The sequence below is a fragment of the Hippichthys cyanospilos genome, chromosome 15 (genome assembly GCF_059441005.1).
Source record: "Hippichthys cyanospilos isolate Australia breed blue-spotted pipefish chromosome 15, RoL_Hcya_1.0, whole genome shotgun sequence".
In the NCBI taxonomy this organism is placed as follows: domain Eukaryota; kingdom Metazoa; phylum Chordata; class Actinopteri; order Syngnathiformes; family Syngnathidae; genus Hippichthys; species Hippichthys cyanospilos.
The window spans coordinates 8,548,513-8,574,383 of NC_142383.1; the positions used below are offsets into that span (position 1 = coordinate 8,548,513).

Genomic DNA, 25,871 nt, shown 5'->3' on the forward strand with positions numbered 1-25,871 from the left:
TCCAGAGAAATTTCCCAAGTTCTATATGCACCTCTATATTAAATACTATTCATATAATAAGTAAGCAAAATGATAATGAATGATTTCATATTTAAATGTTATTATATTTTTCCCTCAATGGAAAGTTCAAGTCACTCGTTTGTTGAAGTATTTGCTGAAGCCACACTATATTGATACGGTCCAGTAAAAAATAATCAAGCAATTCATCATGATACTGACATTTCATAACAATATACAGTATCAATAACATACAGTTTAAAAATAACTATTGAATTGCAGTATTGTTACTTCATTCAATCACTAGATGTATTTAAGTGCTCACATATTGATTCTAAACAGGCTAAAAATAGTATGACACACTTGAATCCAGACAGATTTACCACAGAATCCGTTACAGTCATATCTTTGTGGCTCATGTCACCCTGAGGCTCCTCCCACATGTAAACAGACATCAGCCGAAATAGTTGTTTGACAATCTACAAAAGAAAGAACAAAAAGTATTAAAGTAGTAAAATTAAAGAAACCTATAATCAGCGCTATTAGGATATACAGTATATATAACAGTTCAGGCGCCTTTTCATATATTGCAGCAATAAATAATGTGAACCACCAAAAGTTGTTTCTTCGACTTTTATATTCAAAAGTAGGTTTTTATAGAGCAGACACACAGAATGCAGGATACCGTTTTTGAGACAATCGTGGCAGTGTCTGACACTTAGGCTGAGCTCCTTCATAATCGCAAACAAACAATTATTTACAATAACTAGTAAACATACCGGTTGATTGATTAGATGAAGACATACTTCCCATGTCCTACCTTCCTTACGTGCTCAGGCTCCGAACAAGCAGGCAACAGTCGTTCCAAAACATGGAAGGCCAAAAGCTTAGTGCGAAGGTTCTGGAAGCATGGTGATTCTGGAAAATAAATTGTGTAATTTGATTCTGCACGTATAAAAAAGTTTAACAAAAATAATTGTAATTTTGTCTCCAACTGCAAAATAATTACCTAAGGAGCACTTGTAGGAAATAATGGCCATGAGTGGGTCCACCCACTTGATGAAGACGGAGAGTGTTTTCATCACTCTTGAAGATAACACCCGCCTGAGGAATGCCAAAAGGTCGGCAAGCTGACATTCAAGCACTCGGCTGCTTTCTGAAGCTGAGAGAGAACATATAAAAAATACATGTGTAAATAAATGTCCCTTAACAATAACTCCAAGGTAAACTTTAACGAAAATCAAAAATAGAGTTCACTGTTGTTGTTTTCTAATCTACTAAATGAAATTAACTTAAAAGAAACTCCAACGTGAAATTTGCACCACCGGCATCCATGATGGACAATGTGTTAACAAAACAGCTATGTTTCTGGAAAACAGGGCTACCGTGGACATCAGCATCATACTGTAAAAATGCTATAACCAACATTTACCACACCTTTTAAACTTTTGCTGTCCTCTTTGGTGTCCTCCGGTGTCATTGTCTCTGCTGTTGCACACTCTGCCTCTTGCTGCTGATGGAATTCATGCAGCACATTTTGGAGATGCTGACACATTACCTCCATGAGTGAGTGGGAAATCTCGAGAGGGAGCAGATCCTCACAGGTGCTGAAAGCAAATGTGTGTTTTGGTCATCCCTCGTCCTTCCCCAAAGGTAATTTTAGTCTCACCTGGAAGTGACTGCAAGGATCTGCAGCAGGCGTGTACATGCCAGCTTGACAGTGCCACTCAGCAGTGGGGACCCTGACGTGGAGATGGCAAGCCAACCCTGATTCATAAGGGCGCAACTGTTGTCGGTCAGCATGCAGAGCAGCTCCAGGATGCCGCATTTGACCACCAACACCAGATCCACTGGCTGGTAGCTAAAATTTAGTGCAAACATGGTGGCCAGCAGGAGGTGTTGGCACGAACCTAATAATGGATGAAGACATTATTACTGATTAGATGGAAAAAAAAAATCATAATAATTTTGCATTAAAAAAAAAAAAAAACAGAAACACTTTCAGGCCTCCACCAAGGCCTCAAAGGGCAAAATAATCTAAAGTCTAGTTTGTTGTTTTTTAACATAATTTCAATTTTTGGCTTACAAATAATTGGATATTAAAAGAAAATCCCTGAAAAGATAAATCTGGTGAAGATTCTGTTCCGCAAACAACCCAGACTAAATTTGGCTCCTCCCCTCATTTCACCATAATTAATTGGCCCTATCTTGAGGCATCTAGATGAGTTTTTGAGTGAATACCTAGAAAGAAATTATATAGAAAGAACTGCAGATGGAGTAGTTGAATTTTAGAACAGGATAAATAGCGAAAACAAAAAAAAAACTTGAGGTTAGGTGTTTTATTCATGTCAACAAACTATATATTAATATAATAATATATAATATATATATATATATATAATATATATATATATAATATAATATAATATAATATAATATAATATAATATAATATAATATAATATATAAATTAAGGCAAGGTGTCTAATAAAACAGGAAGTACATGCACGAACAAACAATTTAACGCAGATAACAAACCTGGTTGTTTTCTTTCAAGCAAGACCCTCTGTCTGAATACATGCACAACTTGCTGGTAGAAAGCATGTGCTGCAAATTGCAACTCCCTTTGCTTATCAATAGCAGCTGAATGGGTATCAGCCTGAATCAAGAAAATGCATTATGTATTAATCGAGTATTCGCTTGCAAACACTAGTGACTTCGGCATATCCACCACATGTATACCGTGTAATGGCGCATCTCGTAATGGGACCCTGAGGGGGAGGTCATGATTTGCGTTCCCAAGGCAAAGCATCCAGACAGGAACTGGAGCTGAACGGACTGAAGCAAGGTGGGGAAGTGTGAGGAGCAGCTCTTCTCATCCATCCTGGACAGGAAGGATGACATCTGCTGGAAGGCCTCCAGGCGCATCTAACCAAAGGAAACGCATTGAGGTTGAGTTCATGAACTGCATTTAAAACAAGCACAAATGTTTGGCAAAAAGGACTGAAATTAAAAAAAGGTACATGTATATGCAATAGTAAACTATAACAGTATAATAGTATAACTGATTTTTGAGGGAACCTGTCTTTGTGCAAAAGCCCTGTCTAATGTATAATTGTTACTTTGGCATCATCCTGTGGAACAGTTCTCGTATATAATTTCAACGGACTTTCTTGACACCAATTAACTAGTTTCTTTTAAAAGTGGATGATTTTTCAAAGCAATAGCAAATAGTTAATGGGGTTAGGGTTTACAGTACACATACCTCAGCCCTCTGTTGCTGCTGCAGAATGGCAGAGGCTATTGCTTTCGGATCAGCCTCAGAGCAAGTCTGGGAGGGCACTGTAAACTGAAGAATGTTCCCGCACACAAACTGTAAAGTCTGATCCAGGATCAGCTGTGTGTTGTCACCAAAGTGGGCCTGGGCTGGGGAGGTCGGGCTGATGCACTGACGCAGGCGATCCCATGCGTCTTTCATGACGTCCAAGGAGCAGAGAGGCAAGCCTGGAAGGGAGAAAAAAAATAAAGACCACAATCAGCTTTTCAAATATTGTGGCTATATCTGATAGCTGGCTAAAAACATTTGGAAGCTATCAAGTTAAGACTTTAATTAACAATGAGCTCCAGCCATAGACCTCAGTATGACAAGACAGCTTTTACAGCCATTGCGCAACAGCGTCCCGTGGGGGAATTGAAATATTTACATAAAATGAATGATAACTGCTTGTTTTTTTCATTTTTTGTGTGTGTGTTTTTTTTTTTTTTTAATTTTAACCAAGAATGTAGACTGTTTTACTTTCATATGTGTCAAAACTGCAGGATTTACGCATTTATTTACAAAAAATTTCAACTTAAATAAATCTTTGTTTCATGCCGGCCGCCATGTTGAATTTTGTATCGCTTCAACAGCGAACATTCTAACCCCGACTTTATTTGGAAACAGGATGAAATTGTCAAGTTTTAGTACATACATGCAAGCAGGTGTTAATGAATAGTGACATTGGAATTCAACCGAAGTAGTTTGTGATTGTATCTGGAATAAGCAAATGTTGTTTTTGTTAAGTAAAATTAAGATGTTTCTGCATGCTTTCTTCAAGTATTCATTTTTTGGTGTGAAAACTCAGTGATTTGTTTGCTGTTAGGTCAAAATTGCATTAAATAAACACATTTTAAGTAGCTATTTCGAGCAAAACTTATAAAGCATGTTAAATATTGCTATTGCTCCTGAAAATCTAGATGTTATCTCTGCATTTGGTGAGTTTTGTGCTAGAAGCACAAAATCTGAGGATTTTATTAAAATGTTGTTATATAAAAAAATATATATATATATTATTTTATTCGGAAATGATTTTGAATTTTTTTTTATGCTGTTGCTCATGGAGACTCATATATGCCTTTTAGGTTGCCAGCTGCTTTGGTTTTGAAAATATGTAAATTTTAAGTTTTTGACAATAGGTCCCCTACGGATCGGCCCTGCACCCCGTTTCTCCAGCAAGGCTGCGGCCCTAATGACGATAAGCAGATAAGTAAAGGGACGGATGGATTAAAACATACTTACCCATTTTATTCTTGCATGATCCTATGGAGGTCTTTGATTGGTCAGACTGAATGAAAAACATAAGGTCTGACAAGAATAGTCGAACAACATTTTAACTTTTTTTTTGGAACTGATTTTTACCTGCTGTCTGAGTCCAAAAGACTGTATAGATGCCCTGGAATGCCCATTAACATAGCATTAGAAAACTACATTTAACAGAAATTAAACACGAACAGATATTACCTGGTGCTAGGGTTGGATGACTGACTCTCTTCCCTTTTACTGGGTTCTGCCCAGGCAGGACGAACCCCCAGCAGTAGGAAGAGGCAGCGGGAGACAAGTAGGCGGCAGGTGGCGGGGAAAGGTAAGCTCTCCTCCTCTGGCTCTCTCCGATTGCCGCACTGTTGTCTGTGATTGAGCTCTCTGTGAGGGCTGACAGGACTCCCCACGGTGCCAGAGAGCGTAGAAGTACCAAAAGACTCATACACAGTCATGTTCTGCTGCACCTGCATGGCTTCGCGTGTTGCCATGAAGGACTCCAGGACTTCTATACAAAAAGGAATGTTCTTGTGATTAAATTTAAAATGCTACAAAAACTGTCAGGCAAAAAATGTACAAGAAACCAAAAACACAATTCTGGGTTTGGCTATCTAACCTGTAAGATCTATGTGATTGCCGACCAACGATTCCTCCATTGTGTCATCATGGTCCTGGTTGTGGTTGGCTTCAGGGGGTGGCGGCACCTGCACTTCCCGGCTGCATTGGCCTACTAACAACCGCTCGCTTTCTTTCACCACATGAGCTCCTGGCTCCTCTGATGCTGGACTCTGACCCTGCGAACTCTGTCAACACCCAAAACAATTGCTTTAACTGTTTTCATTCAGGATCATAAATGTTATTCATCTCAGTAGTAGTACCTGTTTGGCAGTGGCAAGCACCTGGGAGGTCCTGGGAGAGTTTTTGTGGGCCATCAGAGATATTCTGATTTTATAGACGTTTTCAAAGACGTCTAAGAGCATCTTGCAGGGCTCATATCTGAAGGACAATATATCAGCGCAACACTTTGTTATAAACACAATTTATACTGTACACTCACAGGACTCAATGTTAAACACATTTAATTTATCACAACCATAAACTGACAATGTATAATAATTCTCCTCTGGAACAACTTATCTGAATTTCAATTTTTTTTCTAAATAGTATGTCAAGTTATCTGAATTTCAATATTGGGGCATAGTAGTTTGATATACACTTCTGAAATGACGTATGTGCTCAAAGCATCTATCATAATGTTAATGTTAAATGTTAAGTAATGTTATTTCCTTTTATGTGAAGACACCAATCACATTACTGATTTCCCAAAATAATTAGGACACTGCTGGAGTACATGAGTACATCCAGTGTAATATGTGATGTAAATGTCTAGTTATAATGATATGTATAATTCTTTGTAAAATTCTATCACTTGTAAGTTATTTGCAGAACAGGTCTGCTGGTACTTATGAGAGCCTTGGGCGCAACCTAGTGCCCGCGTTGCTGACCCCTAGTGTATAGTACGGAAAGCCTCGTCCATTGGGTTAAGAAGCTTTCTTTAGCTTCTAATAAATTCAGTTATATTTCTAAATAATAGATACAAAATAAAAAAGGAAGAACAAGCAGAAAATAATGTAAATTTCAAAACAAATAATGTATTATATTTTTCTCCTTTGTCAACAAAACAGCTGTTAATATAAAAATATGTTTTGTTCTACCATATTGTGTTCGGAGAGTACGTAGATATTAAGTGTCAGTAATAATATTTGAGAACCTCAATATAAGAGAAGCTCTTTTTAAAATGTATCATACACTCTGTAATAAAGTCCATGAAAGCAATATGAGGATTTTGTGTTACTGACCTGTCCTGCCAGCACGACTTATCAGGTAAGCCTGTGTGCTTCAGAAGTGCTGCCAAGCTGCAGCGACAGACAGCCTCCAGCAAGCCATCGGATGAAGAATCTCCATTCTCCCACTCTGCTCTCACAGAACAAAACCATTATGAGTTGTTTTTAAACAATGGGTGCCAGGTCACTTCCGTGTGGCATAAAATGACTATCAAAGACGTGAACTGAAACAATGGTTAAACTTGTGTTTGGGTTTTTACCACCAGATACGGACAACAGGATTTAAAAAAAAAATCTTATTTAATCCATCAGAATCTGTGGGTGAGGGGATAAATTGGACAGGTGCTTTAAAATGTTGGCTGTAGCCCGCTCCGGCTTTTGCCCCCTTGAAGTACATTACTGTACGCATCAGGAAAAGCCAGGAAAAAATGATAATCAAACAACATACCTCTGCCAACTATATATTCCTCCATCTTCTGCAGTAGGCACCCAGCAGGTCCTCTGGAAGATCCCAGTGCCACCTCAAGTAACATCAAAGATTCTTGGTTCAGGCTTAGCTCGGACAGCCTTGAATTAGTGCCACCCAGCAGCACTGCCTCAATGAGCCAAGCCATGTTGGAGTCTGCAGGAAAAGCATCAACATTGACATGAAGGATTAGTAAATTACACCTACCTTGGTTAAAAACAATTTAGTTTTATTAATATAAAATTGCTGTTAAACCGAGTTTCATTAAAATCAAAATTAGCTTGGTTAAATTGATTAGATTTTGGGTAAATTTGGCAAAAAATGACCCCGTTATTTTTAATTCTGCTTGTTTTAACTGTTGTAGGCTTTGTTTGACGTAACAACTATGTCTCAAGGAAACAGGGAAGAAATCATAAAGTTTAGCCTACCAAGCTCCTCACAGTCCATCTCAAGGCCATTCCGAAGAAGCACACTGGACAACCAGAATTCTGAGGTTCTTTCCTGGGGGGAGGGTGGCAAGCCTTGCATCATCCCACCAAGGCAGCGCCCAACTGCTAGTGCTACAGAACGCTCCAGATCTAACAGCCAAAGCCACGTGCACTCTTCTTCTTCCTCCTGATGTTCACTTTTATCTGTGAGAAATGTCACTGGTTAACAGGTGATCATTTAATTAAATAAACAACATATTAGCTAAAACACCACAAACCTGAGGGGAGTGGTGAGGCCTCCAGCTCCTGCTCCTCAAGCAGGCCCGTGTCCGGTAGCAACCGGTTGAAACTGTCCAGGTCCTCCAGCAAGTCCAACAAAAGGCCAAGCAGAGGCTGGACCATGCTAAGGGGCAGCAGCAGCAGCGAATACATGACCTGACAGAGCAGGCTGCCTGCCATGGAGTTATACAACACCACTGGACAACAGAGAATGGGGGAAAAGTTGAAAATGAATGGACCATTATGAAATCAGTCAAAGGGACTTTTTTTTTAAATTGACAAAATGTGTCAGAAACCTTTTATTAGGACACGTGGGAACAGTTTTAAATGGTCGAAAAGTACACACTGTCTCCATTACATTAAGTCCATTAAGTCATTCCATTTAAGTCAAATCTCTGACATCTAAATGATAAAAAGCAGTTTATATAATGGATGGATGGATAGATGGATTCTCTTCATCCATCCATCCTCATAAGGGTCGCAGGCTTGCTAACGCCTATTAGAGATCAAGCAATTATAGGGCCCGATATTTGGAAATTTGAAATATATCAGTATCGGCCTGTTTTTATCCGACCGGTCGATATGAAGAAAATGGAAATGTGCTGTCTTTAAGGCTGATTCAAGAGGATGCTTGTTGAGAATAGCGGCTCCAAATATCGGTTATTGGCCTCCTACAATGACTAATAATCGGTATCGGTCCTGAACAACCCATATCGGTCAATCTCTAGTGCCTGACCCAACTGGCTTCGGGCTGTAGGCGGGGTGACACCCTGAACTAGTAGCCAACAGATTGCAGGGCACACAGAGACGAAACAACCACTTGCTCAATCACACTTAAGGACAATTTAATATTTTTTTGGGAGTGTGGGAGGAAGCCGGAGTGCCCAGAGGGAACCCAAGCTGGCTTGGGGAGAACGCGCAAGGAGGCCGGAGCGAGGTGGATTTGAACTTGGGGCCCTTTAACTGTGAGGTGGATGTGCTATTCACTGTGCCGCCTGGATTCTCTCCAAATTTAATGCTTTAATGAATGTTCTTACTGTGCAACTTCTTCATCATCTGCATGTCCATGAAGCTCTCCTTCAACAGCTTGGTTGATCTCCTAAGCGTCTCTGCGGCGCATGAGAACATCAAATGGAGATGTTCACAGAGTAATTTTACACTGCTATCATCCTAAAAGGCAGTAAAAACAATGGGCATAATCATCATCAACTGTTTGGTTGTCACAATATACACCGTGAACAAGGCATGACAAAGTGATTCTGAAGTATTCTGTGGAATTTCCTGTCCAACATCTTGCTCAGATATGTTGAAGAAATACTAGATTGCACTAGAAGAAAATTGTGAGAAGTGCAAACAATAAGTAAACACAAGGAGTTGGTTGCAAGATCACAAAGGTCTGACCGAAACAAAAACAAAAAATATACCATGTTAATATAATATGTCATGTTTTTGAGAGAGATAAAATTTCCCATTAAAATAGTTGCACATTTTTGGTCATTTTTATCCATATACTGTATTAGATGGAAAAAAGGCCCAAGCACCGCCATGACAAAAATAGAAGCAAATAGGGGAGAAAATGAGGATTAAATTTGAAATAAATAGATAAATAAATGTACACAGTACCTCATTGCTAAAGTGGATGTAGCAATGGGCAAGCATGTGTTTGTGAAGTCCAGAGAGAAGTTGGTGAAAGTGTGAGGGAGGCTCAGACCCTCGTTGACTATCATTCGATAGCAGCTTATCACTATTTTTCTCCAATTCTCCAAATGCTTGCTCCTGTATGAACATGAACACAAACGTCGTAAGGCACCCGACTCACTGCTTTCAAAAAGGCTTAGTTTTTTGTGCATACCGTGTAAAAGCCAATACTGAGCAGAAGGGTTCGGAGAAGAACTTCTGCTAAGTGAAACGGATCGTAAGGTTCAGATGAGGATGAAGAGGGCGGTCGAGCTGATGGGGCAGGCGTCAGAGGTGGCACGAGGTTTGCCACGTCTCCATAATTGCTGTAGCCTAACAGGGAGGCCATATGACTCTGGTCTTGCAGACTGCTGAGGACCATATCCAATTGTAGACGCTAGAAAATGTACACAAACAACAAACAATCTTGGCATATTGGACATTTCACATTGTAAAAAGGACCTTAAAACCTTGATAATACAACTTTTCACACAATAGCTTTTTGCATCCGTTCCCATAAAATGATGTCATTAGCTTTCCTTCAAAATATTAATTTAATCATATTAAATATTGTCTGTAAACAATAGAAACAAAGATAGACATGCAAAAGATAAAGCTTGTAAGACTTTTGTTTTAACAATATTTGCATTAAAATTAAATAGCAATGGGCAAGCGTGCGTTTGTGAAGTCTTAGATTTAGTCTATTCCAAAGACTACTTTGTTTTCATTTTCATTGCTAGGTTTAATTAATTCCTGTGTTTTTTTTTCCCTTGTGTCAAAGCAAGATTTTGTTTTTAATTCTCTCCCAACAGAACTAATAACCTGTATGGTGTGTCGTGCATATTATATAATACCGTTTTAAAATGCTTTGAGTTTTCGCTAGCTTGTTCATTTGTTATCTGGGCTAGCAGGCTAACTTTTGATGAGACTCATGTGAAGGTGGCTAGTGATGAACTTTTGTTGACTTCACTCTTTAAAGATATGACTATAACCTCAGGAATTCAGATGTGGTCCCTGAAAGCAGGCGCCATCAAGGCAGAGAACATTCGCGGAGAGTAGAGATACTCTCACACATTTTCTCTGATAACGCTGAGTCATTCGCACACACTGCCAAGCCACATGGAGGTGATGGTAGGATTTTTGTCTAATCCCTCAAATATATTCTATACAGACTAAATGTTTCCTTTGGAAGAAGTCGACCAAAAAAAAAAATGGATGTACAACTTGGTCCATAGGGCACAAAATGTAACGCTGAATTGCACTTACTTGCCCTTTGGAGAGAACATTTAGGCTCTGCGGGCCCTGAGGTAAGAGCGAGAGGAACAATTCTGTTCGTTCCCTCAGTGGAGGCAGCAGCAGTGAGGCCCCAATGGAGAGTGTGTTCATAACTGCCTGCAGACATGGAATCAAAAACAAATAGATGTACTGTATGCCTTATGTTCATTCATATGACATTATGACATGCAAGAATACCTGTTGTATGGAGTCAGGCATGTTGGTGTCTATGAGTCTGAAGAGCAGGTTCCGGAGGGGCCTGCCCTGAGCCCCCAACACCATAGAACCAGTGCCTCCAGCATGAGCCAGGGATAGATGGACAGAGAGTAGCTTCATGCACAGCAGAATGAATTGATGATGCTCCCTGTGGTAACATATCCAGAGAGACTGAGTGCTGCTTATGTCACCACATCCTGCCCTCCTTGGCTTTTAATGGGCCTTGCAAAAGCTTGCCACAATTATTGCTTGTCATAAGTGCAAAACCCGCCATAAAAGTGATAATAACCAAATGCGCAAATCATATTAGGTAAGACGACTGCTCTCAAATGTTTTACATCAAGTATCAAATAAACAATATGAAACTTTATAGCAAGATCATAATGGTCACAATTAAAATACAGTCACAAATATTCCTCAAAGACTGAGAAGGTTCATCCTTAAAACATTATAATAATATTGAAACTGGCTTACAATATTTAAAAGAAAACTAATGTATAATGGTACTAGAAATGTAAAAAAATGAAAAGCAAAAACTCTACTCCACTGGAAAAAAAGGAAACCCTCTTCATGAACAAATTCAACCATTACCTGATCAGATCATCTGTTTTTTTTTAATAGTCATTAAAACTACTACTCGAAGTTGAGTACATCTGTAGGTAAATTGCAGCTCCACACAACAAATATAATTCTAACCAATCAACCCATACATTACTATGCACAACATACCGTTTGGATAAAAATGGAGATGGAGGGGGGTCATCCCCAATGCCATCGCAATAGCTTTCGAGGAAGCTGCGCAGGTAAGTGAAGGTACTCTCCTCTAGGTCCACGCAGAAAGGCCTGTGCCATGCCACCAGCTGCCTGACAAAAGACATACAACATCATGTAATAAGATATTTGATTCACTATAAGTAAAGGAGCAAATGAAGGAGCAAATCTTGCTTGCTTCAAGCTGTTTGTCACTCCCAGGTGGAGTTTACATAAAGAAAAGCGAAGAAGAGTGTTTACATTTTGTCAGATTGTTAGTATGTGTAAACTACCCCAAGTAAAGAAAGTCGTTACCTGTCAGTCGGTACCGCAGTCCAAGCCAAGCTGTGGGAAGTTCCTGCTGTGATCTGCTGAATGGACACCCCCTCCAAACCAAGCACTTTCTTGGGTTTGGTCACGGGTGTGGAAGTGTGGCCTTGTCCACACTGACCCATGGTGTTGTTGCCCCAGGCATACACTTCGTTCTCTGTGTATAAAGCAACACAACAGTTATCAGAGAGAGACATATTGAAAGAAGTGCTGGTCAGTCTTCATCCTACCATGCGACAGTGCCAAGCAATGGCTATCTCCACAGGAGATGTCAATGACCTTGGTGATGCTTAGGTCCTCTATGAATCGGGGTCTTAGTGCAGTGGTCTCTGATGACCCGCATCCTAAACACGAGCCGCAGCCCCATGCGAATACCTTGGATGAATCACACAAACAGATGTAAGCATTCCATTTCATGGCTGTAATAGGAATACGAGCAAGAGCCCTGTTTTAACCTAAAACTATGGTTTGGTTTGGTATGGAGCAGCAGAGGGCCTGACTGATTAATAGATATTTGATTACATAATTTATTTATGAATAATTAAATTGGCTGCTCATGGCCTTACAAACAATAGCCAAAACGATCAGATGTTTTACCTTTATGTACAGTCACCTTTATTTACAGCAGTTGTACACAGGTAAGTCTGGTCTCATTTTACGTAAAATGTAATACTATAGCCTTGTATCATCAAAAATATTTAAATATTTTTTCCTGCCACTGGATGTTTGTGTTTTATGGTAATTTTAGTTCATTTTAAAAAGGATGATAGAAAACTGACATTTTTTCATGCAATTTTCAAGAAAAATGCCACAAATTTCAGCTATAAAGGGACCATAAAGAGCGTTTTTGTAATAATATTTGATGTTGACCCCTACTTTTCGTAGGGAATAGGGACCATGAATATTGACAAATTATATTGCGCCCCCCAAAAATTGACGCCCATTAAAATGCATTTGGAGAAATGAAATTATTTCATGCATTAAATATTTTTTAAATTACTGTCATCATTTTTTTCTGCCAAACATCAATCTGCCACATCTGCCATATAAAAAAATGCATATTGATTGGGCCCAAGTCTGTTTGTTTTTTTTTCCCAATGAAAAGTTGTAAACCCGTACCCTATCATTTTTGTTACCCTTCAGTCCGGCGTGGACCATTGGTATAAACGTGAAAATTGTTTTGTTTTGTTTTTTTATTTAATTTTTATTTATCCACTATAATAAGCTGTTCATGGCTGCCAATGATTAAAAAGAGTTTAGAGTTTAAATTTAGAGTTTAAATTGTGTGTCTTCCACTAAGGAAAAGGTTAAAAACATGTTTTTAAGTTATCATGCCTGAATTTACGTCCTGAGTCTTGAACTCAAGTCTCAAAGTATTTTAGTCATCAAATAGCAAGTCAATTTTGTCACTAATTCAACCATGTCAAAGCCAGATTCTCACCTGTCCTGCAGAAGTGAGCGCTAGAGATGACTGACTTCCTGCGCACACTTTTCTGATGATGCATCCATGCAGGGCTTCTATGATCTTGGGCCGATATACACGGTTAGTGTCGCCATGACCAAGTTTACCTGCGAGGGTGGCGGCAGCTGTCAGGGCACAAACAGAACAGGTTCTACACCAGATGAGCCACAATGAGCATACCGTTGTCCCCTCCTCCGAAGGACCATACGGTGCGTCCGTCCTGAGCCACAGCAATGGTGTGCGAGCTGCCGCACGCCACTTGTCCAACGCCGCTGATGTCCTTCACCAGCGTGGGCGTATTGCGACTCTGACTGTCACTATGACCTAGGTAATACATGAAGAAAGATATCGGATTGATGCTAACAATGCTACTACAGGAGTTACGGTTAAATAAAGATTCGCACCAAGCCTGCCAAAGTCCCCTTCACCCCACGTGTAAAGCTCGCCATCATTGGTCACGGCAGCACTGTGCCGGTAGCCGGCAGATACACATACGACAATCTGAAATAGAGGTGGAAAAAGCAAAGATTTCAAAACCAGTTATTGATCACAATGTGCAGAAAACACATCTCCTGACTTTGCCGGACAGCGGTCCTTGGATGATTTTGGGGTACTTCTGTGTGGCACTGTTGCTGTGACCCAGTTTCCCGTATTCACCATCACCCCAGCTGAACACCTAAAAGAAGTATTTTGAAAATGTCACAACTAATCAAGTGAAATTGAAGCAGGGATACAATGATAAAGGCTACCCATAACAAAGCCATTATTGCAATGAACAAGCTCCTAAACTTGGTTTGACATTCACCAATTCAAATGCATTGGTATCTTGACTTGTTAAGTTAATTCATTCCATGACCAAGTTCCCAACTCAATTTACTAGAATGTCAAATCAATGTTCCACTTTGAAAAGAAGTGAAATGCCATTCATCTTTTCCAGCCATAAAAAAAGTCACACTTGTTTTGCTTTTAAAAAAGAAAATTAGCACTGTATGTATTCAATAAAAAGAGAATGTAAATAATGTTGTCATATTTTATAATGTAGTTAATAAAGTGTCATTTAAGATAATGAATGATGATGAAGAACAGTGTATTATTACTATTATTATTTATTTATTTTATGTAGTGTTGTACAAGTATGGGTACTTCTAACAGGTGTGGCCTCAAGAGTGAGATCAGTTGGTCTTTAGTCCAGTTGCCCCTCTTCAATAAAATGCACCAAAGACTTTGTGTTTCAATTTATTTTTCCACTCTTTTCAATCACAGTAACTGGAACTGAAGCTTGCTCATAATTAAAATGTTGACTTTGTGAAAAAACTAGCCAATTGCGCTATTACTCCTTATAACAGAGCTTCATTTTCATAATTACAGCACCAATCATAAGTTTGAAAACACCAAATTCAAGCTACTAACTCTTGAAAATCCACAGCCTGTGAATTGTCATTCCGGATCATAAAACATTGTTTATTTATCATGCCAAAACTGCCATTTTTTTACTTGGGAAAATGTAAACTATGAAACATTGTGTTAAGATTTTAGATTGTCAATTAATCTTCACAAATATATGAAATTTAAAAATAATTTTGAATAAATAAATAACACTGAATTAGCAGCTGTTCTACTTCAAGCTGTTTTAAGTCAATTATGTGGGGTACTGCTAAAAAATGTTGTTTGAATGGTGTTGTTGACAATTTGTAATGTTGAAAATTAGTCATATGTATTTTTCGTCCTGCAACGTTTAATGTTATGATATATGTTGTTTTTATATGTTCCTTGTAGCATACGTACAATAGAATACGATGATCATTTTGGTCATGACAATTGTTATCCTAAGTAATCTTCCTGCTTCCTCTTAACAGCACATATTTTCTTACCTCTCCCTCCATGGTGATGGCCAATGTGTGACCATCTGATCCTTTGGATGAGGACACTTTTTTCATGTTCCTATGGGGCTCCAGCACGAGTTTTTTGGGCATGGACTGGTTGTTGGAATCACCCAAGCCCAGACGACCGTAACTGCCTTTACCGCACGCTTTTACAGCGCCATCCGCCGACACAGAGAAGGTACAGTACTGGCCAGCCTCAATCTGAAAGAAGGGCATGAAAACAGTAATTTTGAGAAACAGTATCAATATATCCTCATTGAGAAGAAAAAAAATACTATTTGTCACAGTACTATTTACTAGGACATCTAAACCCAGTCATGGTAGACCTCAATGCATATCTCATTACTTGAAAATGTTCAGGTTTGTTTTGGCCTTGACAGGGGTTTGTAATTGTGTTTAAAGCCTCACCATCTGGGCGTCGCTGAAGCCTTGCGTGGCTTTGGGCAGCAAGATTTTCTCCAGCGTCCCTTCCGCCAGCTGATGACTGCTGTTGCTACCCCACACATAAACCATGACGGCTTCGCTAGTTGAGCCAACAGCGTCTGCACCAGTGCTGCAGGAGCACAGGCAGAAGGATGCCAAATTACAGATCTGCAAGAGAAAGGTAGAAAGTGAGTTTCTGAAAAAAAATTTGCTAAAAAGACTGAGTCTTATACCTCCTCGAAAAGACAGAGGGCCGCTTGGGAGAGACGGCAAAGTCCATCCGTGTCTTTTTGGAGCACTGGAATATTGACGGCATCTCCACGGAACCCCTTGGAAGATCATATGTTGTTCAGTTTTCTTTGATGATTATTAACGTGAACTTGTGAAGTAACATGAATTTCTGGTATTTTCTGGAGTCATTATACATGTACAGTACTCTAAATCTATCTATCCTCATTTTGAGGTTGCCAACGAGCATTGTTTAGAATACAACTTCAAGAGATTCACAGTGACAAAGACAGATACTATACTGGTGAGTCATGGTTAAGATAAACGAATGATGAAAAGATGTAGTCTACTAGGCAAAGCAGATCAAGACTTACCACAAAGATACCGTAGTAACCCTTGCTGGCATAGGTATTCATTCAACAATGTGTTTTTTTATGTTAACTGTAATTAACATAATTCACTACAACACACTGAGCATTGTTTTGTAATATTTTCCACCCAATTAGACCATTCGTATAATTATTGGTATTTCAGTCCCCATGCTAAGAAGAAAAAAAAAAACGAAAAAAAAATGATAGGGGCATTTTTCTGTCTTGGGTACCCATTTATTTAGTGCAGTGGTTCTCAAATGGGGTTACAAGTACCCTGGGGGTACGTGTAGGCACTTAATGGAGTATGGGGGACTTTAACATGATTTCTGCACATAAACAAAATTAAATTAATGTTTTAATGCTATGCAAGGACAGTATTTTTTCTAATATTAAGGACAACATAATTGCAACATAAATGCAACTTGTTCATTTGCCATTTTGCTTTCTGTAGTTCTATAGAACTAAATATTGTAATACATGATCACATATTTACACATATTCACAAAAATAGAATAAACTTAAATAATTGATTTTTAAAAATACATTTCCAAGAAAGAAATAATACAATTTCTCATTACATTTTCATCAGATTTAAAGAAAGTAAATTATTCAGGTCAACATTACATTTCATCACCTTGTACTTAAGCAGGTGTATCTATCTACAAAGTAGCTAGTACCTACATATGAAATCTGCTCTCAACTGCCTTAAATGTGTAAATGTGAGTTACCATTAAGAGAACATAATATTTATGACTAATACTGTTATTAAATGTAATAGAAAAAAGCACTGTGTCAACATTTTATTTTAGTATTTTAAATGATAGAATTTAACTTAAATTGTCCACCCATCCATTTGCAATGTCACAAAATGAGAAGTCAACCTGCGGGCACCAAGTCAGGCGATTGTACTACTAGACCATCAGTGTCATCTTAAATAACCTTTTATATACCGGTAGTTATATAGTATTGCTAAATAATTATAAGAATGATCCATGAGACTGTAACCTACCGAAAACTGTCTCATCTGAAGGAGAGTTTGATTGATGAACTCGAATCCCACACCAGCTGCTTGTTGTGTGCTCAGTGCAGAGGAGGAAGATGGGGCAGAGGTACGTGAAGACATTGAGGCGGCCAAAGCAACCTCCACCCACTCCAAGAGAAACTTTAGCGAGCCTCTCTGCATGGCCAGACTGAGCAGCAGCTCCAACGCCAACCTCCGACCTGTCAAGTCTGCGCCGCCGCTCCCGCTGCTTGCTGACGTCTTCTTTAGGAAGTCGGCCACCTGCGCTAGGCAGTCCAACCCAACTGAGGGTATCTTGCTTTCATTGGCTAAAGAAAGCGGTGGCAGAGATGCCAGTACGGAGGAAGCGGTGGCCAAAACATCGTTGCACAGCATCGACTCTGGGTGCATGGAGGCCGCGTACCTCCAGTTCTGCTGCAGCAGTGAGAACAGCAGACTCAAGCCCGTCCTAACGCCCATTTCGATCAGAACATCTGTGCCCGACTTGACCTTGGGCAGCCCCCCTGGCAGGCATGGCTCGGAAGCCAGCTCAAGATGTCCACATTCCGCACCGCTCTCCGCGGCCTGCAAGTTAAGCTGCGCACGGAAGTTGTCGTGATACTTAGTGTGAATGGCATAGAAGATCCTCTGCAGAGCCACCAGCCTGTGGTGGAGACCTTGCGTATAGCGGGTCTGCGAAAGCATGCGGCGGGCCAGCCATCGTTGACTTTGCAGCAGCGACAAAAGATACTCCTCCTTCTCGGCGGTGGCACAGGTCTCACACTCAAAGTCGGGCAGCCGAGGACCAACCAGTTCCTGGATGGGCTGGGCCAGGCTCACAACCTCCTTGTTATGGAGAAGCCTGCAGTAGAGGGCGGCAGCGCCATGCCTGGTGGCGGTCTGCATGCTGTCTTCCGCCGCCCAGGAACTGTTGAGGTGTTCCTGCCACTTGAGCAACACATGGGTCTGACAGGGCTTCATGTCTGAGCATTATCTTCACCCTGGCAAGAGCCTGAAAGATGAGGACAAACGGGAACTGAATGTGATTGGATGTGGACGTACAAGCTGGAGTTCAGACACCATTTGACGAAAAGCCTGGTAAACTACATGACTTTTCTGTTGTTCACTTAGATTACAACATATACTCTAAAAAAGGTCGGGGGAGAAAACAAAAAAAAATGTGTTAAACATAACCTAAAAAACAAAAAGGGATTGATCCACTACTTGGGTTAATTTAAACCAGCTTTTAGAGTGTTTTATTTGTTTGTTTGCTTTATGCTATTTTAGAGTGAAATTTAAAGGGGTTGTGTAATAAATAACCTATATTAGGTCAAGAGATGAACCAATTGTATTGCACCCTTAAAACTGAGTTAAATACTCAATAAAAGTTAAATACTCAATAAAAGCAAACATGTCTACTCATGTTTGCTTTTATTGGATTTAAAGTAGTGGGGTTGAATAAATATTATAGGCATATGCAGTTTTTTAGAAAAAGAAAGCAATTCTGATGGTGAGAGTGAACCCACAAGGGTTACCAGGGTAACGAGCAGTTAATGAGCTAGAATCAAAACAGAAATTTCAGGTCATGGGCTTCCTGGGCCCAAAACACTACCGAGTGCTCAAACGTGATATGAGCCAAAAAGACAGAGGTAAGTCCAAGCATGTTGCATGCCTGTTTGACCGCAAAGCCGGGGATATATGGTTTCAAGTCTGGACAAAAATAACCTACAGTGATATGGTCAATTCAGTTAGAAGCTACCAAAAGCAAAACGAAACATACAACTAACCTTTGATTAGGACACGAAATAGAACAAATCAGGGCTGCCTCTAAATGGTGGTATTTTGTTCATAAAATCTGAGACAGAGCAAACTAATTTTGCATCTATTTGTACCGATGCAACTTGTACCGTACTTTCCGGACTATAAGGCACTGGTATATAAGCCGCAGCAGCAAAATATGAGCAAAAAATTGATATTTGTCACAGATAATCTGCACTGGACGATGAGGCTTTAAGTCAACGTCACTTAAAACCATGACTTGCACACTATAGGATCCATGGCCAAAATTTCATTATTATCCAATTTAAGGTCATGGTTGAAATTCAAATGCACATGTACAGTGTACCAATTTTGCACACATTCTAAATACAAGCAGGAACAATATTAATCATCCAAAAAAAACACACAATTGTTAATAACTAAGATCTTTTTGTGGCATTATTTTTTTTTTCCAAAATGATTTGAATGAATAAGCAATTGATTGAACTATGCAAAATGGTCTTGACCATCAGGGACAAAAGAACACACACACACATATATATATATATATACATATATATTATATATATATATATATATATATATATATATATATATATATATATATATATATATATATATATATATATATATATATATACATATATACATATATACATATATATATATATATATATATATATATATATATACATATATACATATATATATATATATATATACATATATATATATATATAAATATATATATACATATATATATATATATGTACATATATATATACATATATATATATATATATATATATATATATATATATATATATATATATATATGTATATATATGTACATATATATATATATATATATATATTATACACATGTATATGTGAGTATTATGAGTATGATGGGTGGGTATTGTTTTTGATATGTGTGAATTATATTTGATGAAAAGCTCACTGTAGATGGTATATGATTAGCAATGACACATGCACACACATGCACAGTCATCCCTCACTGAGGTGTTGTGTTACCCTGCCCACCCTTCGTAGAACATCAGAACTGTGAGGCAGATGTGCAAACCACTACTAAAGTGCTGCCAATGACATTTCCAAACAATTTCATCACGAGTTCCAGGTTGAACACAACTCATTAACTTTAGTTGAAGGACGGCAGTACTGGGACGTGGGCCATGATGAGGAGGCGTGTTTTTTTTTTCTAGGTGTGTGTGTGTGTGGGGGGGGGGGGGGGGGGGGGTTGCCAGGACAACCTAAAAATGGAGCAGCAATATGAGATTGACTGACTGTCTTTTTTTGCAGCCTCATTCAAAGATGCATGTATGTGAGCATCCATGCTAATGGTATTAGCAGGCTTGGTGTTCCAGCTTATTAGAAATACATGACACGGATGATACAATCACACATGATACCGGTGACATTGCGACGACTCACCTCAGCGACACAATGATGACGGCGTCCCCGCAGTCCGAGCTCCTCTGGTTCCCCCGTGAACTAAAGCGGGGCAGGGCAGGCTACACTGCGGCTGTCAGGGCGAGCCGAACAAGCCCTCCCATTCGATTCAGTGGCTGGGTGACAGCTGGCGGCAAAACAAGCCCCGCTGCTCGGTGACGTCCAGGCGGGCGTGTAACGATGGCGAACAACAAGAGCTGACATTTATGTTAGCCTCGATACATTTCGGACGTTCAGCAGCTTGAAGCCGCTGACATGTTTGCTAGCTCCGGAGTACCCCCGGCCGGTCGTCGGCGTCACCTGTCCCGTCGGAGGGTACTCCTTCCCGGACAAAAATATCCCGGCTTCTCCGTCCCCCTCCCTCACCTACTCTTTTTTTTTTTTTCTCTTCTTCTGGGGTTGAATCAGCTGAAGACGGCCGTCGTCGGATGCAACCTTACCGCCACCTTGTGTCTCAAAACTGTCGAACTCCGTCTCATCTTCATACATCACATTACCATTGTACTGTATACAGGCTACCCTGTCAATAATAATAATAATAATAATAATAATAATAATAATAATAATATATAGTAAGAAGAATTTTCGCCTCTCACCAGAAATATGTTTAACCAAAAATTGTTCTCATGGAAAAATGCTATTGCTTAAAATTCACGTAAAAAGCGGTTGTGGAAAAAAATATGTGTATGCATATTGTAAAAAAAAAATGGAGACAATCAACTAAGAATCTACTTAGCGCTAAATTATTAAGTATTTAGAACCAGAACAAATTATTTCAGACAAACAAATACAATGTTTGCAAATCATTATATACAGTTGGCAGATGGAGGTCAATTTTTCAGTTTGCTCCTTTGTTTAAAAAAAAAAAAATCTTGAAATTGGCAATTACCTAATAGCCTTTCTATTCAAAGCAGGTACTGAAAAAGACTGGGCCATGGTAACATCTTTTTCACTTGATGTTGATTCTGAATTATATATCACTGAAAGCGGTCAGGAGCTGCAGTATGTTAGCATATACTTTACAACTCTCAGGGCATGGACATGGAAAAAAAAGCTGGGGGCCACCCTCACTGTCCGCAAAATATCATCCTGCAGGCTGAAGATGGTCCAGCCGCATGTTGGAAAGTGAGTAACCATGCTCCACTCTACTGTTTTTTTGTTTGTTTATTGTTTATTTTTAGTTCTGTACATCCTCAAACATTTCCCCTGGGAAATGGCACCCATCTGTTTCAAAAGCAGTCAGTGCATCGCGGTTCCTGCATGCCACAAAAACAAAGCCAAGCTGACTTCTGGCATGAGGTCACGTGGATTTCAGTTACTTGATGGCGGCTCGGCGCTAATGCACTTCCACGCCGGATCTCCAAAAAAAAAAAAAAAAGGAGCGGAATGAGGAAATTGACGATAGCGAAGTGCAAAACAAACTTGCTGAATGCCGTAAAAAGCTCTCGGGCAGATGCTCGTCTCCTCACTCCCACACTAGTCGCTCCCAGAGGCGCTCCTCCACCACCTCAGCCTCTCATCACCAGCATCACTACCACCTCCTCCTCATCACCACCCTCCTCCTCCTGGCCAGCCATGTCTCTGTTGCTGCTCACGGTGCTGTCCTCACTACTCGCCCACGGCGCCCAGGCGGCGTGGGGTACGGGCGTCAAGTACGCCGTCAACTGTCCGGACAAGTGCGACGTTGGGCGCTGCGGCGCCACGCTGGGCTGCGCGCGCACCGTACTGGACGACTGCGGCTGCTGCCGAGTGTGCGCGGCCGGCCGAGGGGAGCACTGCTACCGCACCGTGTCCGGCATGCACGGCGTCAAGTGCGGACCGGGCCTCTTCTGCGAGTTCTACAAGGACGAGGACGACTACGGGGATGAATACGGCGTCTGCAAAGGTAACCTTTAACTTGGGACGTATTGCACCAAAATAATGCAGCCTTTATGCAGGTACTGTGTATTTCACAGCCCGTGTTATTGGAATCCATCATTTGATTTTGTTGTTCTAAAGTTTGACACATTCGCCGTATGCACGTGTACAATTAGCTGATTGCATTAAGACATGAAAAAAATCTTACCATACAAAATCATGTTTAATATTTAACTGAAAAATGTTTAACATTGCAAATTTCTTACATGTGTTCTTACTGAGACAAAGAACCAATATATACTAATCATATTTTATTCTTCTACAGATTGGCTTAGTCTACAATGTCAGAAATTACAAATACAGTATTTCGAAAAATATGAACATATTTTAAAAAACAAATAAAAGCTAAAAGTAGCCAAAGTACTTCAGATTAGGTACTTCATATATTTCCCTGTGACAAAGCATAAGCATTTCTCTAGTAAACATTTTTTGGTCTACGGTGTGCCTATACCATCGGGGGGACACCCTGAACTGGGTACCAGCAAATTGCAGGGCACACAGAGACAAACAACCAAACAACTATTCACTCACCCAATCACGCCAAAGGATGATTTAGTATGTCCAATTCGCCTGCCATACATGTTTTGGGAATGTGGGAGGAAACCGGAGTGCCCGGAGATAACCCATGCAAACTCGGGGAAAACATGCAAACTACCGTTTGCATACATTCTACAGTATATATATATATATATATATATATATATATATATATATATATATATATATATATATATATATATATATATATATATATATATATATATATATATATATATATATAGTTTTTAAAGCTATATTGCTGAGTAAACTATTTCTAGTGTTTTTATCTAAATGTTTTTAAATACATACTGTATACATTATTTTAATAAAAAACAATAAGAACAGGATTTAACAACAGGTCTTTTGCAAGTGTCCGATGTTGATCAAGCAGGTGAATCTCATAAGAGCCTCTAAATAAACAAATAAACTTTTTTTTTGTTTGTTTGTTTTTTGTCTCCTCCCAGACTGCCAGTTTGGCACATACGGCATGGAGTGCCGTAAAATATGCAGCTGCAAAGGTGGCCTGTGTGACAGAGAGACAGGTGCTTGTCTCACCCTCCGTTTCTTCGCCAAATTGGCCGGCAAGCTCAAGATAGAGTCCCAAAGTGAAGAGGAGGGCTCGGGAGAGATCCAGTACTCGGATCTACCTGCTTCAAATGTTTCCAATGCTTCTAAGCGGCTCAACCCTCGTTGATCAGTGCTATCAATCATTCATACGGTCTTTCAGTCAATACTCAGTCGGAGGAAATGTAGCATTAACTTATAAGTGAACAGCCTTATTTTATTATCATCTTATTGACTGCATGTTGATTTTATTTATATGGTTGACCTTTTTCTCTTGATTTTCCAAATGTATAGTGCCTTCAAGTGATAGAGTTTGATGTATCATTTTTCATGGTGTCACTGTATTATCTATCAATAAATTCTACTGTATTTGTACTGTATAAAAGATATACAAAATGTAAAGTCTTGCAATTAAATCCAAAGTTATCAAATACCAGTTGTTCAATGTGTTTCTGGAAGCATCTACTGCTGCAGCAAAACACAAATGCAAACAATATTTAGTATTTTTGTGAACTGAAACATTTTCATATTATGCACTCATTTGATTTCTGTCTAATTATCGTTAATATTTCTGAATGATGTAAGGTTCACAAATGACCCAGGTAATGTGTGCATTCTCATATTGTTGAATTTATTTGTGGAATTTGATTTTTTGATAGTATGTTGTTTAAGGAGATATTCTGCAATTTTAACTTAAGGAATTGCTCCAACAGTATCTATACTCTGGCTGATAGGTCCTGCAGAAAGTGAGCAGTGAGATGAAATTCATCACGGTTTAAAAAGACAGCATAATAGTAATTTCCAGATTATGCCAAACTAAAACAGTAAAATTAAGACATTTAAACCAGTTGAATAATGACAATAAATCAAAATGAGTGTTGTTAAACTGGAAAAAAGATTTTAGCTGTTTATTTTGGGGGTATGGGCTCAAAGGGGACCAAAAGCATCTCAAAACGGTTACCACGAGGTTAGTTAGTTAGTTAGTTAGTTAGTTAGTTAGTTAGTTAGTTAAAATGTGTTTGGAACATCACTAGTAAACACATGTATGAAAAAATTGGAAATATTTTTTTTACATGTTTCCTTTATGTTCAAGTTGATTTGCTCTTAATTTGAAAAACGTACAGTTTCTGTCACCCTAACCTGGGCATGACATGGTTCTTTTATGTTCAAATTCATTTGTTCTTAATTTGAAAAATGTACTGTTCCTGTCACCGATCTCCAACATATGCAGATAAAGTCGGATATGGGAGGTAAATTCATTTTAAGTTGCATTAAAAAGCAGTAAAAAACATGAAATTACACCCATTCTGCAGAAACCTTGCAAAAACCAGTAACATGAACTATCTTCAGCACCAATTGTAAAGGTGTTCCAGGAACCTTCGAAACTTTAATGCTTGCTATGCTAATAGCAATTTTCAGAAGGTTGCATGATATCTGTTAAAATATTCACTGTGTTCAAGAAAGATGGGTACACAGCTGTGGAGACCTGTTTTGTTGGAAGAGGAAGGAGGTCTGTTCTATGACCAAATGGTTTCTAGTCTTGTTCAGCCTTCGGCCGCCAACCCACAAGGAGGACGATTTTGCCTAGCCCATATGACTGTGTGGGTTAACTGGCTCTAACTGGTGGATGTTGCCAAGGTGCAATTAAATAGGAAGATGCAGAGCAAGGAATTGCACAGCAACACAATTGCCTAGCTCAAGTCACATATCTAATCATGTGCCAAAGAGGCCTAATCTAACAATGTATTTTACCACCATTTGATTAACTGCTGCTCCACATCACGGTTGCGCTTCAGCGTCTGACAACGATATTGATTATTCACAGTATACAATCATCACTGTAATACACCCCAAAAGTTAAAAAAGCTATGGAGTACCTCGACGGTGTATCAAACCTCACCTCAGAGTCTTTAAACACGACCACAAAAATGTTTTGTGCCGCATTCGGCGTGTTTATTTCCTGCACTTCCTGACACCTGTAAAAATGGCCCTTCTTCCTGTTGTTGTTGTGTCTGTCCAGGCCGGGAATTCAAGAGCAAGTGACACTCCGAAAACGTTAGGAATTTTTGTCACACACACAAACACACACCAAAAAAGGTCCTGTCCTCTGACCGTGGGAGTCATGAAAAGACATTTTTCAATTACTTCTCACGTCATTGAAATTCAAACAAATGAGATGTTTTGGTTACAATTGCCATTTTAAAACAATCTTCAGCTCAGTGAGCATCTGAATGAACTAAGTCTGAATCTACGCTGTAACTTCATAACTGTGTTTTGGTGAATGATATCCAAAAACCAGGAAGTGGTCCTCACATTCTAATTACTGTACTGTAAAATTCCATGGGGTGCCGCTCAGCAAACCCCCTTTCCGTTCCTTCTCCGTTATGTGTCTGGAAA

At 39.4% G+C, this 25,871-nt stretch overlaps 2 protein-coding genes across 2 annotated transcripts in view; one reads left to right on the forward strand and one right to left on the reverse strand.

Moving 5' to 3' along the window:
* The window catches only part of LOC148411617 (putative E3 ubiquitin-protein ligase HERC1), a 47,568-nt gene extending 26,762 nt beyond the window's left edge, over positions 1 to 20,806 (reverse strand). The window contains exons 1-34 of the mRNA XM_088435039.1: positions 20,436 to 20,806; positions 17,214 to 18,216; positions 15,839 to 15,934; positions 15,591 to 15,773; positions 15,171 to 15,383; positions 13,877 to 13,975; positions 13,704 to 13,800; positions 13,480 to 13,623; positions 13,279 to 13,406; positions 12,068 to 12,212; positions 11,823 to 11,994; positions 11,487 to 11,621; positions 10,740 to 10,905; positions 10,533 to 10,658; positions 9,442 to 9,663; positions 9,213 to 9,365; positions 8,627 to 8,759; positions 7,589 to 7,786; positions 7,311 to 7,514; positions 6,865 to 7,038; positions 6,432 to 6,546; positions 5,451 to 5,568; positions 5,189 to 5,375; positions 4,777 to 5,080; positions 4,675 to 4,708; positions 4,555 to 4,600; positions 3,262 to 3,500; positions 2,739 to 2,924; positions 2,535 to 2,655; positions 1,667 to 1,907; positions 1,435 to 1,604; positions 1,007 to 1,159; positions 818 to 915; positions 381 to 476 (exon numbers count right to left, since the gene is read on the reverse strand). Of these exons, the coding sequence (XP_088291165.1) occupies positions 381 to 476; positions 818 to 915; positions 1,007 to 1,159; positions 1,435 to 1,604; positions 1,667 to 1,907; positions 2,535 to 2,655; positions 2,739 to 2,924; positions 3,262 to 3,500; positions 4,555 to 4,600; positions 4,675 to 4,708; positions 4,777 to 5,080; positions 5,189 to 5,375; positions 5,451 to 5,568; positions 6,432 to 6,546; positions 6,865 to 7,038; positions 7,311 to 7,514; positions 7,589 to 7,786; positions 8,627 to 8,759; positions 9,213 to 9,365; positions 9,442 to 9,663; positions 10,533 to 10,658; positions 10,740 to 10,905; positions 11,487 to 11,621; positions 11,823 to 11,994; positions 12,068 to 12,212; positions 13,279 to 13,406; positions 13,480 to 13,623; positions 13,704 to 13,800; positions 13,877 to 13,975; positions 15,171 to 15,383; positions 15,591 to 15,773; positions 15,839 to 15,934; positions 17,214 to 18,185 (5,868 nt within the window). The 5' untranslated portion in view covers positions 18,186 to 18,216; positions 20,436 to 20,806. The remainder of the gene's footprint in view (positions 1 to 380; positions 477 to 817; positions 916 to 1,006; positions 1,160 to 1,434; positions 1,605 to 1,666; positions 1,908 to 2,534; positions 2,656 to 2,738; positions 2,925 to 3,261; positions 3,501 to 4,554; positions 4,601 to 4,674; positions 4,709 to 4,776; positions 5,081 to 5,188; positions 5,376 to 5,450; positions 5,569 to 6,431; positions 6,547 to 6,864; positions 7,039 to 7,310; positions 7,515 to 7,588; positions 7,787 to 8,626; positions 8,760 to 9,212; positions 9,366 to 9,441; positions 9,664 to 10,532; positions 10,659 to 10,739; positions 10,906 to 11,486; positions 11,622 to 11,822; positions 11,995 to 12,067; positions 12,213 to 13,278; positions 13,407 to 13,479; positions 13,624 to 13,703; positions 13,801 to 13,876; positions 13,976 to 15,170; positions 15,384 to 15,590; positions 15,774 to 15,838; positions 15,935 to 17,213; positions 18,217 to 20,435) is intronic.
* A 946-nt stretch (positions 20,807 to 21,752) lies between these two features.
* Positions 21,753 to 23,890, forward strand: esm1 (endothelial cell-specific molecule 1). The gene is made up of 2 exons (XM_088435513.1): positions 21,753 to 22,338; positions 23,375 to 23,890. Exons 1-2 carry the CDS (start codon positions 21,840 to 21,842, stop codon positions 23,602 to 23,604), a joined length of 729 nt encoding a protein of 242 aa, XP_088291639.1. The 5' UTR covers positions 21,753 to 21,839; the 3' UTR covers positions 23,605 to 23,890.
* The last annotated feature ends 1,981 nt before the right edge of the window (positions 23,891 to 25,871 follow it).